This window comes from Trichoplusia ni, chromosome 15, assembly GCF_003590095.1.
Source record: "Trichoplusia ni isolate ovarian cell line Hi5 chromosome 15, tn1, whole genome shotgun sequence".
NCBI classification, from domain to species: Eukaryota; Metazoa; Arthropoda; class Insecta; order Lepidoptera; family Noctuidae; genus Trichoplusia; species Trichoplusia ni.
In genome coordinates, this window is record NC_039492.1 from 3,154,046 (window position 1) to 3,167,517 (window position 13,472).

The window sequence follows — 13,472 nt, forward strand, 5'->3', positions numbered from 1 at the left end:
AGGCCCACTTGAAGGCTCTTGTGTGTCGGCACAGGGCCGAATCTGCGGGTGCAAAGGAGCAGCGCAAGCATTTATTTTTACAATTTTGAAGCAAACAATCGTAAACTTATCTACTAACGTTTTTGGTCTACCCACCGTATAAAAAATGATACTCTGAACAAACGACTTTAAGGGGTTTGTAAAGGCATATTCTCAAACTCTGCTACATTATTGAAATGTTGATTTCGAAGTGGCAATTTAAAACAATAAAATCTGATATCGTTCTAGACCTATCGATCGTTTTGTTCATTTTAATGCATTTCTGGAGCCGGCCCTGTCCACTCATGCCCACCGGTGCGAACCGCAGAGCAGCGTTAGATTGTTGAGTAAACCAACGATTTGCATAAGAAAACAATTGGGCAACGCTATCTAATAACGTATACCTTCGAGTACTCGTGTAGACCCTCCGGAATGGCCCTTATGTAAATAGCTCCTGCAAAAATTATTATAGCAATAAGGAGGCATGCATCTGTTGCTCGTTTTTTGTCTACGGATGTTTAAAAAGGGAAACATGAATCGCGTAAATCACATCAAAGGGAAAGTAAGTTACGCGAGTTTTTATTCAATTTTTAAGCACTAGTGTATTTAAGCACTAGTGTGTAATGTTGTGTATTAACTTGTACCGTGCAACCGTGCTTTAGTAGAGGTAGGTAATATACCTTCGAGGTACGTAGGTACCTAATTGACTGTGTTTTTTTGTCAAAGTAGTTTCAAAATAAGCAATTTGTTTGAATTTTGTCTCCAGGTTAGGTATAACACCTGTGAGCTCAGTGTGGATTGGTGCGTGGTGGGTGGGTTTCATCCTGTCTGCATTGCTGTGCCTGATCGTGGCCATACCTTTGATGGCCTTCCCATATGAATTGCCAGGTAAGTACGGGAACTAGACTAGTGCTTAGTAGAATTATTAATGTTCCGTTTACGCAAATGTTCAGTATATTAGGGATATTCAAGAAATATCTGTAGGGAAATAAACACAAAATAATTTAGCTTTCATAATTAACTATTAGGTTATATAAATGATAATCTTTATCCGGGTTTATCTTAACAAAAATTGCTTTACTCCTCAGGAGCTGCTGAAATTCGAGCATCAAAAGTATCAGAAGCCCACGAAGGTGCTGCATCCAAGTCAGCAGCGTTCAGCGCCCTACACGAGCTGCCACAGGCCGCGGCGGCACTGCTGCGGAACCCCACCTTCCTGTTCCTGAACCTGGCCGGCGCCAGCGAGGGCATGCTCATCTCAGGGTTCGCCGCATTCTTGCCGAAGTTGATAGAAAATCAGTTTGCTGTCAACGCCTCTGATGCGGCATTGCTTTTGGGTAAGTTACAAATCGTGGTGACATTTTATGTGTCTTTCGTGGTACATAGCTTTGGGAATCTAAAAAAGAGAAGCGAAGACAGAACCTTCTTCTGTAAATTACTTTTTTTGTAAATTACTTTAGTTGTAACCAAAACTCTGTGTTGCAGGTGTGATCACGGTCCCGGCGGGTGGCGGCGGCACGTTCCTGGGCGGCTGGCTGGTGAAGCGCTGGCGGCTGGCGTGTGCCGGCATCATCAAGCTGTGCGTGGCCGCCACTGTCGTCGCCGCCGCCTTCACCTTCTGCTTCGTGCTCACCTGCGACGACTACCCTTTCGCCGGCGTCACTGTCATGTATGACAGCCCTTCAGTGCCAGGGTGAGAATTTGTTTCTTTTACCATACTTAATTCGAAATTACTCATAATAAGTAGATTTAGCGAAAAAAAAACTGTTAAGTCCTTTGTCAGATTCCCAAAAAATATTGGACACGTTATTTTTTTATATCTCCTAAATAAAAATGAAGGGGATTAAGTGAACTAAAATCTCAAGTGAAATACCCTATTCTTAATCTTACCGAAGTACCCAGTTAGGTATTTGAGATTTTAGACTTTATTAAAAACACTTAAGCCTAGGAAAATAAAGTGAAAGGCTAAATTCGTTAACGATTTGTTGCACCTTTAAAATTTGAGTATCTCCCTCCAGAGCCGACCACTTGACGGCGCTGTGTAACGTGGAGTGCGCGTGTGCGAGCGCGCCGTACTCGCCGGTGTGCGGGGCGGACGGCACGGTGTACTACTCGGCCTGCCACGCCGGCTGCACCACGCGGACACTCGCCGGCTCCGCGCAGCTGTTCCACCAGTGCTCCTGCATACTCACCAAGGAGAATACTACGCTGCCCGTTTACGATATTGAAGGAGGTAAGTGCTTAAATGATCTTTGTGGAGTTTGATGCGTTTTCTTATCTACAGCAAAACCTTGTGGGATGGGGCTGTAGGATGAATGAGGATCCCAGATTGTTGCTTAGTGTTTGAGTAGCCAATTTAAAAATGGCGTAAAACAGTTTCTTTTTTGTGTTTAACACATTTTTGGGTAAGCACAACGTATAGCGAATTTCTTCTTGTTCCAGTAACAAACTCATCAATACCGTATGAAGCGATCAACAGTATCTGCACAACGGACTGCCCCTACCTGTGGGTGTTCGTCTCCCTGTCTTTTGGCGTCATGCTGTTCACGTTCCTGGCTACGATGCCTGCGCTGTCAGCCACATTAAGGTCAGTATTGAAAATACTTATAGATAAATTTAGGATTTTTTATTGGTACACTTGACATTCGTAGCTAACATCATTTATACCAAGTGGCCAACTTCTAAACGTTTGAACATTGATTACCTTTGCTAATTTTGCATTGCTAATTTACGCTGTTTTTGCAAACCTAAATAATAATGTGTCAGATTATAAATCTACTATCATATTTCATTTTCAAAAGAGTAACTTATGGGTGTTTCTTGCCGGTTCTTCTCCATAGGAATGAAGCTTTGGAACCGTGCAATAAGTCATTATTGTAACGTTTCAAAAGTTCCTGGAAAACGGCCTATTTGAAATAAATTCTTTTGATTTTGATTGCTACGCTTAGCTTACAACTTAGGATCGGCGATTGCAGATGGCCAAAATTTGGATTCTAGTACAATAATGTCTTAGAATACTTAGGGAAGTACAGTTTACTTTACAAACTTACAATATAGTCTGATTTAATAATGTTAGGTATGAGATAAAAATAAAATAAATCAAAAAGTTTATAATACAAAAAAAAACTGCCGAAACCCGGGATTGAACCGGGGACCTTTAGATCTTCAGTCTAACGCTCTCCCAACTGAGCTATTTCGGCGATACAAGAGTACGCAAAATACCTAATCGGTAAACACATACCTATTAAAGACTACATTATGAAGTAAGCAATCGTAATACGATCCATTCCGAATGTTTTAACAACTATTAAAAACTTTTCATTTGTAGTACATTTTACGTTAACACTTACTTTATTTACCGAGTTTAAAATTCTTATCAACGTATTATAGGTTATGGGTAGATAACATACGATATAAGATACCTAACTTCTGGAAGTTGCTCTCACATAATGATATGTTTGTTCTAGATGCGTCCGTGAAGACCAGCGTTCGTTCGCTCTTGGTATCCAGTGGATCAAGGTGCGTCTGCTGGGCACGATCCCGGCGCCGCTGCTGTTCGGCTTCCTCATCGACCTGTCCTGCTCGCTGTGGTCCACCTCGTGTGACAAGACGGGCGCCTGCCTCCAATACGACAATATTAATATGAGCAGGTAATGCCTAACGAAAATGAGTTTTGGAAGTATTTTTTATGAGAGAATGACTCCTTTCTTGGTCTTAAAAAACAGAAGGTACCTACTGATTTCATGAGCATGGGCACGACAGTTTTAGTTTCTTTTACCTTAGACGGTGCCAGAACACTTATTTTTAATATTACCTATATCGGTTTTTTACAGATATATGCTGGGCATCGCTCTGGTAGGGAAGCTCTGTTCTATTCTATTCTTCTTCCTGGCGTGGTGGTTCTACCGTCCTCCGGGCAGCAAGAACGGGAACGCCGTGGTTCCTTCTGTAGACCTCGTCGTGTGCGGCGAGAAGACCAACGGAAACGTCACAAACGTAGCCAACGGGACTGTAGAACGCAGTAACGGGTACTGCAATGCTGCTTTAGAATGCAGTGACCATTTGTAAGATAGTGTTGTATTTTCTGTTGTTTTCGAGGATAAACTAAGTTAGGCCATTCGAGGGTTAAGTGTATACATTGGTGTTATGGAACTCGAATAAGTATCGCCAAAGAGGCTTCCCTGTCGATAACTTGCAGGTTAAGTGAGTTTGGGTGAAGCGATAAGTTTATGGCATTTAAAGATTTGTCCAAATCACGTTTTACGATCGTGAGGAACTATGGTAGATGTGTGAATTCATTGTGCGCGCTTAACTTGTGGGGTTTAGATAAGTGAATCTGTTTTTGTCTCGAAATGAATGTTTGTGTATGTTCACATTGCTTTTGGTGACAGTGGAGGAACATGGGTTCTATCCTCAAAATAAGTAGGTATTTCTATTGAGATTTGGATCGATCTTTAATCGACTAAGTATTATTATTACACCTACCCAAAACGAGGCTCGTCTGTCGTAACGCACACTCAAACTTGATAATAAATCGTTAATTGTGTGTACCTACTAATATCATAAATAGAATCATTTTAAGGTTATTGTTTACATTCCAAAATAAATAGTTCTGTTGTAAAGTATCTGTGATGTAATAGCTTTTAGATAAATGTAAGTACTACTGCCTGATGTCGCCGTGGTGTGAGCTCATCATGCAATAAGTCTTGGAGGGATGTGTTGATATACACCTGTCTATATTATATACATCTACTTAAGTGTAAACTGGGGTTATTTGAATTTTGTAAATATCTTTGTAATTCGAACCAGTCTATAGATTTAGCATAACGGCCTGTCTTGCCAAGTGTTTTAGCCACTTAAAACGTCTAAGTCAGAATAAAAATAAGACTACACAACCCTAAAGGTGCCTAATTGAATCCTTATATGAGGGCACATATGTGAAAGAAGCTGAAGAACCCCAATACTAACATTCCATTTGTTTAGGTGCTTTAAAAAAATAAACAATCTTGTTTGATTTGATTTTAACCTTTTTTGCATCGGTTTAAGTCGCGTTTTATTTTCATACCTACTGAGTTTTTAGACAAAAAGACACGTCTACTAGATAGTTAATGTTTTTTTACCTAAACTATTAGAGTAGTAATATCTGGGTGCGTAAGTAACTTACAAAGTATATTTGTAGAAATCAAATAATCCCGTGTAGTTCGTAATGTTGTTATATAGAGTACAATATTGAAGGCACAACTTTTCGATCAATTTTGTTTAACATAGATCACCCCTCACCGTGGTTAAGGTGTAGTACCTATTTGTACATAGTTTCTAACTTATTTGTTGATAATGCAAATCAATAGTTGTTAAAATTGTATTTTGGTTGAAGACTGATTGTTTACTAGTAATTTAGTAATAATTAAATATATATTTAATGTATAGTGTAATTCTGTTTATTAGTAGAATTATTATATTGTGAATGGGAATCTGAAACACAATAAGATGACAGCTGGAAAAGTAACAGAGTTGAAGATAAAAATCACAGGATCCCATGTCTTTTTTGGAATCAAATTAATGGGTGTTTCTTAATCTGAACATCTTAGTGCCTGTGTAACTACTGGCAGCTAACATCAATTATCAGCATGTATTTATTTATATTTCTTCATAATTTAAATTCCTATCATAATATGTACTATGAAATGCAATAGTAATTAGATTTTTATAACACAATTTGTAAAAAGTTTACATCGTTTTTCTAATGTAATTTGTAAATTGTAATGTAGGTCATCAATTTTGAAATTGTACAATTTTACACGAATTGATTGGAATAAAAATAATTGTCGAGAACTTTTATTTACTTCCCTAGTTCTAATATAATAGTCCTTTTAAAAACCAGCAAAAAAAAATGAAACGACGAAATAAAAATATGAATTAAATATATTCCAACATTAAAAAATACTTTAACTTAACAAAATGCATTATAACACTATCATATCTGTTTTAAAAACTGTGTACTTATAATGATTTCATAAGAATCAGAGCTAACAATCTCATAGAAGAGTTAGAAAAACTTAACGCCTTGACTGTCGTCGAACTCCATCAGCTCACACTTGCCTTTCCCTTCTAAATTCTTTAAAGCTTTTAATAGCACACTCATGTCCAGCCCATGGAACTCTGAAAACATAATTACTTAACTTTAGACAACACATCATTATAGCAACAAGATATAAATGAATCATTAAAATTTGTGAACCTAAGTATTGGCCTGTTAATGAGCAAGCCTAACATGTGACGAAGAAAACTTGACAATACAAAATTACTGCAGAGATCTTTTTTTTTCTGCAAATGTTTGATCTTGAAATTAAACAATCTTTTTAAACTCTCAATTTCTTATCTAACTAATTACAGCAAAAATTATGCAACAAAAATTTACCTTGATCCACTGTATTTTCTCCTTCCCTCAATTCAAATAGTGTACATACAGAGTTATTCATTCCACTGTTGCAAGCCCAGTTGTATACCAAGTTGCCCCATTCATCCAGCGAGTGCCAGTACACCTCCCATACATTTTTACTTTTATCTACAGGTGCAGCCCGGCCTGTCCTTCCCATATCCTCTAAGATTGTTAGAATTCCTTCATGTGACATCTTCCTATTAATTTCGGCGTTATTAAAAAGTGGACTGTTCTGTGCTTCTCTTATGTCTATGGTTGATTGTTTGGTTGTCTTTAAGTACTCTGTAATAAGTTGTTGCCATGCTTCTAACTGTTTAGCTCTTGTTTCTGTGTTTGGTTGGATTCTGGAACAATATCAAATGAACTGGTTATTACTCAAAATACAGCACAACATGATTTAGCAGACTGTAGACCTAAAATAATATTGATTATTTTTATATCAACTAAAACCTATTTCTATTCAAATACTTACATAGCTTCTCCTCATGTACTGTCTCTCTGTATTTCTCATAGATTGCTATCATTTTCTTCTCTGTATCCTTTCTCTTTGATAATGTCTGTGGAGACTTTGGCTCCAAGTCAGTTAAGGCCAGCTTGTAAAATACTTTCAAGTCTCCAACTTCAACATAAGGGATATTTTCAACATAGTTTGTAGAAAAACTTATCATGATAGAGCAGTCTTTGGCCACAGCTGATATAAGAGCCAGGTGTATAGGGTCTGCTGTCTTATAGAATGTTTCTCTGTCACTCTGTCTATGAAGGTCTAATTTATTCAAGTTCAGATTTTCTATCAATTTTGACACATAATCCATATAGTCATTACCTAAGTCTTTAACATCAAAGGCCACAGTTTCAGACAGTCTTTGTAATTGTAACAACTTGTATAAAAAGGAAGTAGGGTCTAAATTGTTACTCTCAACACAATGTTTGTAGCACTTCTCTGTGTTTTCTGTGTGGGTTTTAGTTAGTTCAATATAAGGAATATTATTATCACTTTGTAAAATTGCAATTATAAAGTCCAAAAATAAAGAAGAATCACTAAAACAATTCATATTTTTTATGATCTCTTCAAGATCCTCTTTGGATGATAGTTCATTGAAAATCAAAGAGCCATTTTTAAACAATTTAAAATTATTCTGTGGATTATTTATCATATTCAACAAAGCGTTTTTCATTCTATTTCTATCACCAGAAAATAAATCGAGAGGACAGTAGTGACTTGTCTTCTCAATTGAATTCATTTGTAACTTTAAATACTGTTTAAAACAATAGTAACATTTTGAATACTGCTTCAGACTAGATGACAGATACCCTTCTTTTGGCTTGATTTCAACACAGTAGTTGATTTCACAATTAGGGCTTACTATAGACAAATTTGTGGCTTTTATGGCAATCTGACTAATTAATGATTTGTGTATCCTGTTGGCTGGACGAAATGGTAATAAAACTTTAGTTAATGCTGTTAAATCACTCGCAGATATCTCAATAGTTTGTTCGTTTCCGTAATGAGTGTTCTCCAACAATGGCACCATGATCAAGTTGACGAAATTCACGGAATCGTAAACATTCTTCGGAGTTGTAGTTATCCCATCTTCTTTGATAAGACGCAGTACATAATCGGTACCCAGTATTTGTACAACGATATGGGCATTGCCTTCATTAATATACTTCCAAGATTTACCGAGTATCTTCATATTTGGGGAGACGAAAGAACAAATGTTTTTACACAAATAAAGAATCAACTTTTACTTACGTAAAAAAAGGAGGAAAGTCATACTGCCAAGGCCACGAGATTTCTGCCATTATGGTACACAAATATATTCACTAAACTAATAACAAAGTTTTAAAAGTGTTTAATTTCTCACATATACGCCCAAGGCTGACTGATCTTGTTTGCAGTATTTGACACTTTTGACAGTTTGTTTGACATTTAGGAATCAGTGGTGTTACTATTGTATTATTTGGCAAAACCTTGACCTAATCATATAGCACAGACGTAGATAAGTTTTTGATAATTGCCAATTGAAAAGATAGAGAACCGACAAAAAATCACGCAGCATCATCTTTCCATCATCTTGTTTATAAATTAAATCATTTATGAAAGATCAAAAATGGGTCGAATTTACTTTTGAGTAGGTAAATCATTACTGCATTACAACTATGTAATTCAATCTTTTTCTTTCTGAGGCAATCATTTTTCACATTTGATTACAACTTAATCAGCTTAATTCAGAAACGAAACAGTAAACTGGTAAAAGATAAATATTCTGTGATAAATTTACAATGGACAGCACTAGTCCGTCAATAAATAAAAAAAACTTACTGTCACAATTTTGACAAACGAAGTCGTGAACAAAATTTGCGTTTTGCTTGTTGCAAAAAAAATCGTAATTGTAATTTATTTTTCATAACTGCTATGCTATAATTAGTCATAATTGCTCATATAGATATAAAAACAATGATTACGCTTAATAGAAAATTGAAGAAGGAGCATACGGAGCCCACGAATGGGTTGACTACTGCAGAATCAATTGTAAGAAGGATATCAGTGAGGGACAAACTGTTAATAAAAGAAGTTCAGGAGATGAACGAGAACCTTCCGGCTACGTGTAGTGTACATTTCGAAGACCCTAACGTGTTGAGTGAGTTCATATTGACTGTAGCGCCCGATGAGGGTTACTGGCAGGGAGGCAAGTTCAAATTCACTGTTATTGTTACTGAAGACTATAATATGGCTGTAAGTAGTTCGGTAACTTTTATTTTATGGCTTTACTGCTCGGCAAATGTTATTTTAATGAAGACGAACACTACACAGAATGTTACTTGTTTTCGTAATCTTATCAATTTTTATACTTAAAGTATATAATTTTGCTGTACTAATAATAATTATGGAAAGATTTTTGCAAGAACCTTGTGTATCAATAGTGTAGTAGTCATGTTGTTTTTGCTTTTTATAAATTGTACACCTATATCAAGCTTACCTATGTATTTGTCACTCTTTTGTTGTTGTATTTGATTTTTGTGTGTTTGTTTGATTGTAGTAGATATGATAATGATCATGTTTTTATTACATTTTGATTAGTTGCATGATTGTGAATTATTTGTTTTAATTAAATCTTGTGTTTTTTCTAGTCTTAAGTTTCAACATGCTAAAACCAACATAATATGGGCACTATTATGTGCCCATATTATGTTGAAATTTTAGACTTTGTTCACCATAATTACATAATATAACACTTTTTAATACATTGTCTGCAGGTTGACTTCCAATAGGATTTTTTTCTATGTTAATTTCCTTTTTTGTCCATTTACAGCCACCAAGAGTAAAATGTCAAACGCGTCTTTGGCATCCTAACATAAATGTAGACGGTGATGTCTGTCTATCGCTACTCAGACAAACATCTATAGATGAACACGGCTGGGCTCCTACTCGGAGATTAAAGGATGTGGTGTGGGGACTTAATGCATTATTTACTGTAAGTATATTAAACTATTCAACAATACCATATCAGCTTATCAATTATCCAATAAATTTTTTGAATGCCTACTCCCAGCCATATTCAATCATGTGACTGTGTGATGTGGTTTTGATCCCTTGTTTGTAGAGTAGTACATGAAATGAAAATGTTATCTATGCAAGCAGAAAAGGTCCCAGTTGTTAACTCAAGGTGTGAATGTCCTAAATAGATAATAAGATCTAAAAACAGAATGTTTTATTAATAGGTTAATGTTAAAGTCTCCACAGACAACAACTGTTCCAGTAGCAATGGATATTTTAAATTTTGAAGCTAGTTAAAAGTTAATTAAATTTAAGAATTTCATCAGTTTGTATAATATTATTATTCAAACTTATCTAGGATACCACAAAACATTGCAGAAATTATTTTGAAGTTGCTGTCTGAACCATTCTTTAAAGAGATTTTTGTGTATTCCAGGATCTCTTAAATTTCGAAGACCCATTAAACATTGAAGCAGCGGAAATGTACAACAAGAACAAGACGGAATTCCAAACTAAGGTTCAAGACTACATAACTAAAGGGAAAAGATGAAAGTTACATAAACGCCGTCACAATGTCTCTAGAGAACATAGATGAATGCAACACTTGTCACGGGGAAACTGAGCATGGGACAGCTACAAACTAAATTAGCTTGCTTATAAGTGCTTCCACTATAAAGTTAGAGGTATATCAATAAATATTTTATTAAAAAACGTATTGAACATATAATGCACATATTTATATAAATTCAGCAATGTAAGCTGTTTGTTTTAAATTTTCTATTCGTAGTTGCCAATAGAACTCTTAAAGTTTCCATATACTCTAAGATGAACTATTCATTATTATTAGTAACACCAAGCAAGCAATAATTAGTGTTCAGATAGTATATTAGATTATCACAAATTATTGAAGTTAAAGGAATTTTCTAAAGTATTTTTGTCATAGTTATAGTCTAGTTAAATTTTATAATGTATGACCATAATATGATATATTTACAATATTACATTATTATAATGATATAAAATCAGCTATTTGACCTGTGTTAGTGTTTTGTGTGTGTGTGTATCTGTGTGTTGGTGTCTATGTGGGTGTCGGTATGTGTGATGTGTGGGTGCGTGTTCTGTTTCAATATGTTATAAATTCCATTATCCATTTTAGCACACATCCACACAATTTGGGAATGTCCTTTTCTTGTTCGTCTTTTGTTGTATTGAAGTACGAAAAAATGTGGCACATACTGGTTTAAAATTCTAATTTAAAATGTCATAAACAATGTAATCAATTCTAATTAATTATAATGCAAGTGTCAAACAGACGGGCTGCCTTGAAATGTGAGTAAAAATGGTTTTAATACACATAAATATTGAATGTATCATAATTATAAAGATATAATTTTATATCCTCCCATGCTGAGTTCCCCGATTATTGACAATTGTTAAATACTCTGAAACAGTGATAATAGTATATTATGTTTTGGAAACTGGTGTATTTTTTTACACGATCGCCAAATATTCTTGACACTTTATCTCTGAGGTGTACTACATGTTTTTATAATCCCTGTGCTACAAAAAAAGCAGTAAGAATCAGACGTCTTTTTCCTTGCAAAGAATTTCTTGTGATAATATTTCTTGCCAACACAGTGCCAGCAAGAATTTAATTTTTCATTGTTTTCTATCTAGTTACAAATGTGATATTAACTGTCCTCTGAATACTCAGATGAATATGAGTCATGTTAGATATTTTTATAATTAATTGACCTTTGTATTTTAGTATTACATCATTTACGTAATTAGATGCTTCCTTTTGAGTAATATTTTTTTGCACACAGGAAAAAAGGCCTTCTTCTTAGTACTGGTGTCTAGATCTAGGTTAGAACTTGACCCAGACTTGACCTTAAGACGCCAATGGCAGTTAGTCAAGGTGTCGCGTGCAACCGGTGATTATAATTATTAGTGACGTCGAACTTTTTTTTTCTAATTATTCCCTGCGGTCTTACCTAAAAACACGCACGAGGAAAGTTGCCAATTACTCCCTTTATAAGTACTAACGCAAATCAACGACAATCCGTTGCGTTTAATCAAGTCTTCCTATATTTTCTGACATTTATTTCTAGTGCCACGAGAAAAAAATACACCAGTTTAACTGACTTAAAAGTATAAGGTCCTTTTAAAATAACTGCAATTGTTGTTGTTGTTTGAAGAATCACTAGCTAATAATGTTTATATGGCAAAGTAAAGATATTAAATAATTATAATCAAATCCATAAAGTAGGCGAATTTATATTAAACTTTTCAACGACTTTTTAGCCTTGAACACGTATTTTTAGAGGACCCTATATTTATTAGCGGCAATGTAAAATTCCATGTAACATTTGCATGTCAAATCCAGGATTTTAATAAAAGAGGTTTTAATAAAAACAATTTTATTATAGAAAAACGTTTGTAAATTCATTCTTAATTTAATTTTGCGGTTTTATATTTTTATCTTTTATAGCATGCTTTTGATTCGTACAATTGTATTTTAGATTTATTCAATTACATATTTATTAGCTGATAGTTGACTTAATAGTTGGCATGATTTTCTGTCATTTATGTACTTAAATTCGTGCTTCGAAACTATATTCAAGTTAACGACTTTGACCTTTTAATTGAATAAATCAGAAACACAATGTACAATTTCGATGTTAATGTTTATTTTATTGCGTGGTGTTATAATAAAAATGCAATTTATCAAATCAATGCTCTTTATTAAGTTCAATTAATACTGGAGCATCAAATATACCAATTAGTATAAATAATAAATAAATAGTAAAAATTTGTATACAATAAATAGCTTAACAATAACAAAACCGTCGTAACATTTTTTCCCATTATGACTAGATTTTCGTTTGGATGATACAATGTACATGATGTAACGTGAAAAATGACGTGTACACACACTTGGAATTGTGTCTTATTGTGTCCTACAAATGTATGGGAATTGGAAATATTAAACCACCGAGTCAAGTCGAAGCCCAATCTATAAATTTTATAAATTTCTCGTAAAAAATCTATGGGGCTTAAACTTAACCATTAGTAGGTTTATAAGATTTTAAGTTGGCTAAACTGAAGTTAATTATTGCAATTTGTTAAAATACCTCTAGATTTCTTTATCGAGATTCGATATAACTTTAATTTTAATTCGTCCGCAGTTATGAGAATTTAATCGACTATATTTCTAAATCTGCATAGACCTAAATCTCGTTTGTCATGCATTGCATATTCGTCCCTAAATGGGTTGTCTGAGGTGTGTTTTTCCAAGTGTGGTTGTGTTCAGTGGCTAGCGAAGGTGGTGAGCAGCTCGTCCTGGATGCTGTTGGAGCGCGCGAGCTGGCGCGCGCCGAAGTTGCCGAAGGCGGCCGCCACGCTGTCCGCCTGCGACGCCTCGCGGGCCTTCTTCTCGTGATACTTCTCTGAGAAGTCCTGCAAACATAAAAAAAATATTTGTCAGAACATCTCATCAGTATAAACTGAGAAATT

At 35.1% G+C, this 13,472-nt stretch overlaps 4 protein-coding genes and 1 non-coding gene across 9 annotated transcripts in view; 2 read left to right on the forward strand and 3 right to left on the reverse strand.

The window, feature by feature from the left end:
• The window catches only part of LOC113501515 (solute carrier organic anion transporter family member 4A1-like), a 45,159-nt gene extending 39,378 nt beyond the window's left edge, over positions 1-5,781 (forward strand). For both annotated transcript variants that reach the window (XM_026882694.1, XM_026882695.1), the window contains 7 exons: positions 785-906; positions 1,107-1,355; positions 1,504-1,711; positions 2,037-2,251; positions 2,461-2,605; positions 3,486-3,668; positions 3,852-5,781. In XM_026882694.1, the coding sequence (XP_026738495.1) occupies positions 785-906; positions 1,107-1,355; positions 1,504-1,711; positions 2,037-2,251; positions 2,461-2,605; positions 3,486-3,668; positions 3,852-4,086 (1,357 nt within the window). In that variant the 3' untranslated portion in view covers positions 4,087-5,781. The remainder of the gene's footprint in view (positions 1-784; positions 907-1,106; positions 1,356-1,503; positions 1,712-2,036; positions 2,252-2,460; positions 2,606-3,485; positions 3,669-3,851) is intronic.
• Trnaf-gaa lies at positions 3,146-3,218 on the reverse strand. Its single transcript has one exon. It is a non-coding gene; the product is annotated as a tRNA-Phe (tRNA).
• A 141-nt stretch (positions 5,782-5,922) lies between the features above and the next one.
• LOC113501516 (vacuolar protein-sorting-associated protein 25) lies at positions 5,923-8,378 on the reverse strand. 2 transcript variants are annotated; one of them, XM_026882697.1, is made up of 3 exons: positions 8,211-8,378; positions 6,437-6,801; positions 5,923-6,177 (listed from the first exon to the last, which is right to left on the reverse strand). In XM_026882697.1, exons 1-3 carry the CDS (start codon positions 8,258-8,260, stop codon positions 6,065-6,067), a joined length of 528 nt encoding a protein of 175 aa, XP_026738498.1. In that variant the 5' UTR covers positions 8,261-8,378; the 3' UTR covers positions 5,923-6,064. The 2 variants fall into 2 exon arrangements, with proteins under 2 accessions (XP_026738498.1, XP_026738497.1); XM_026882696.1 differs by lacking the exons at positions 5,923-6,177; positions 8,211-8,378 and adding an exon at positions 6,930-8,204 and having other exon boundaries at positions 6,709-6,801.
• Positions 8,379-8,777: 399 nt separating this feature from the next.
• On the forward strand, positions 8,778-12,185 carry LOC113501517 (NEDD8-conjugating enzyme UBE2F-like). Its single transcript, XM_026882698.1, has 3 exons — positions 8,778-9,194; positions 9,772-9,933; positions 10,393-12,185. Exons 1-3 carry the CDS (start codon positions 8,916-8,918, stop codon positions 10,504-10,506), a joined length of 555 nt encoding a protein of 184 aa, XP_026738499.1. The 5' UTR covers positions 8,778-8,915; the 3' UTR covers positions 10,507-12,185.
• A 494-nt stretch (positions 12,186-12,679) lies between these two features.
• LOC113501514 (obscurin) overlaps positions 12,680-13,472 on the reverse strand; it is a 48,074-nt gene continuing 47,281 nt past the window's right edge. For all 3 annotated transcript variants that reach the window (XM_026882691.1, XM_026882693.1, XM_026882692.1), the window contains one exon: positions 12,680-13,415. In XM_026882691.1, coding sequence (XP_026738492.1) covers positions 13,266-13,415 — 150 coding nt within the window. In that variant the 3' untranslated portion in view covers positions 12,680-13,265. The remainder of the gene's footprint in view (positions 13,416-13,472) is intronic.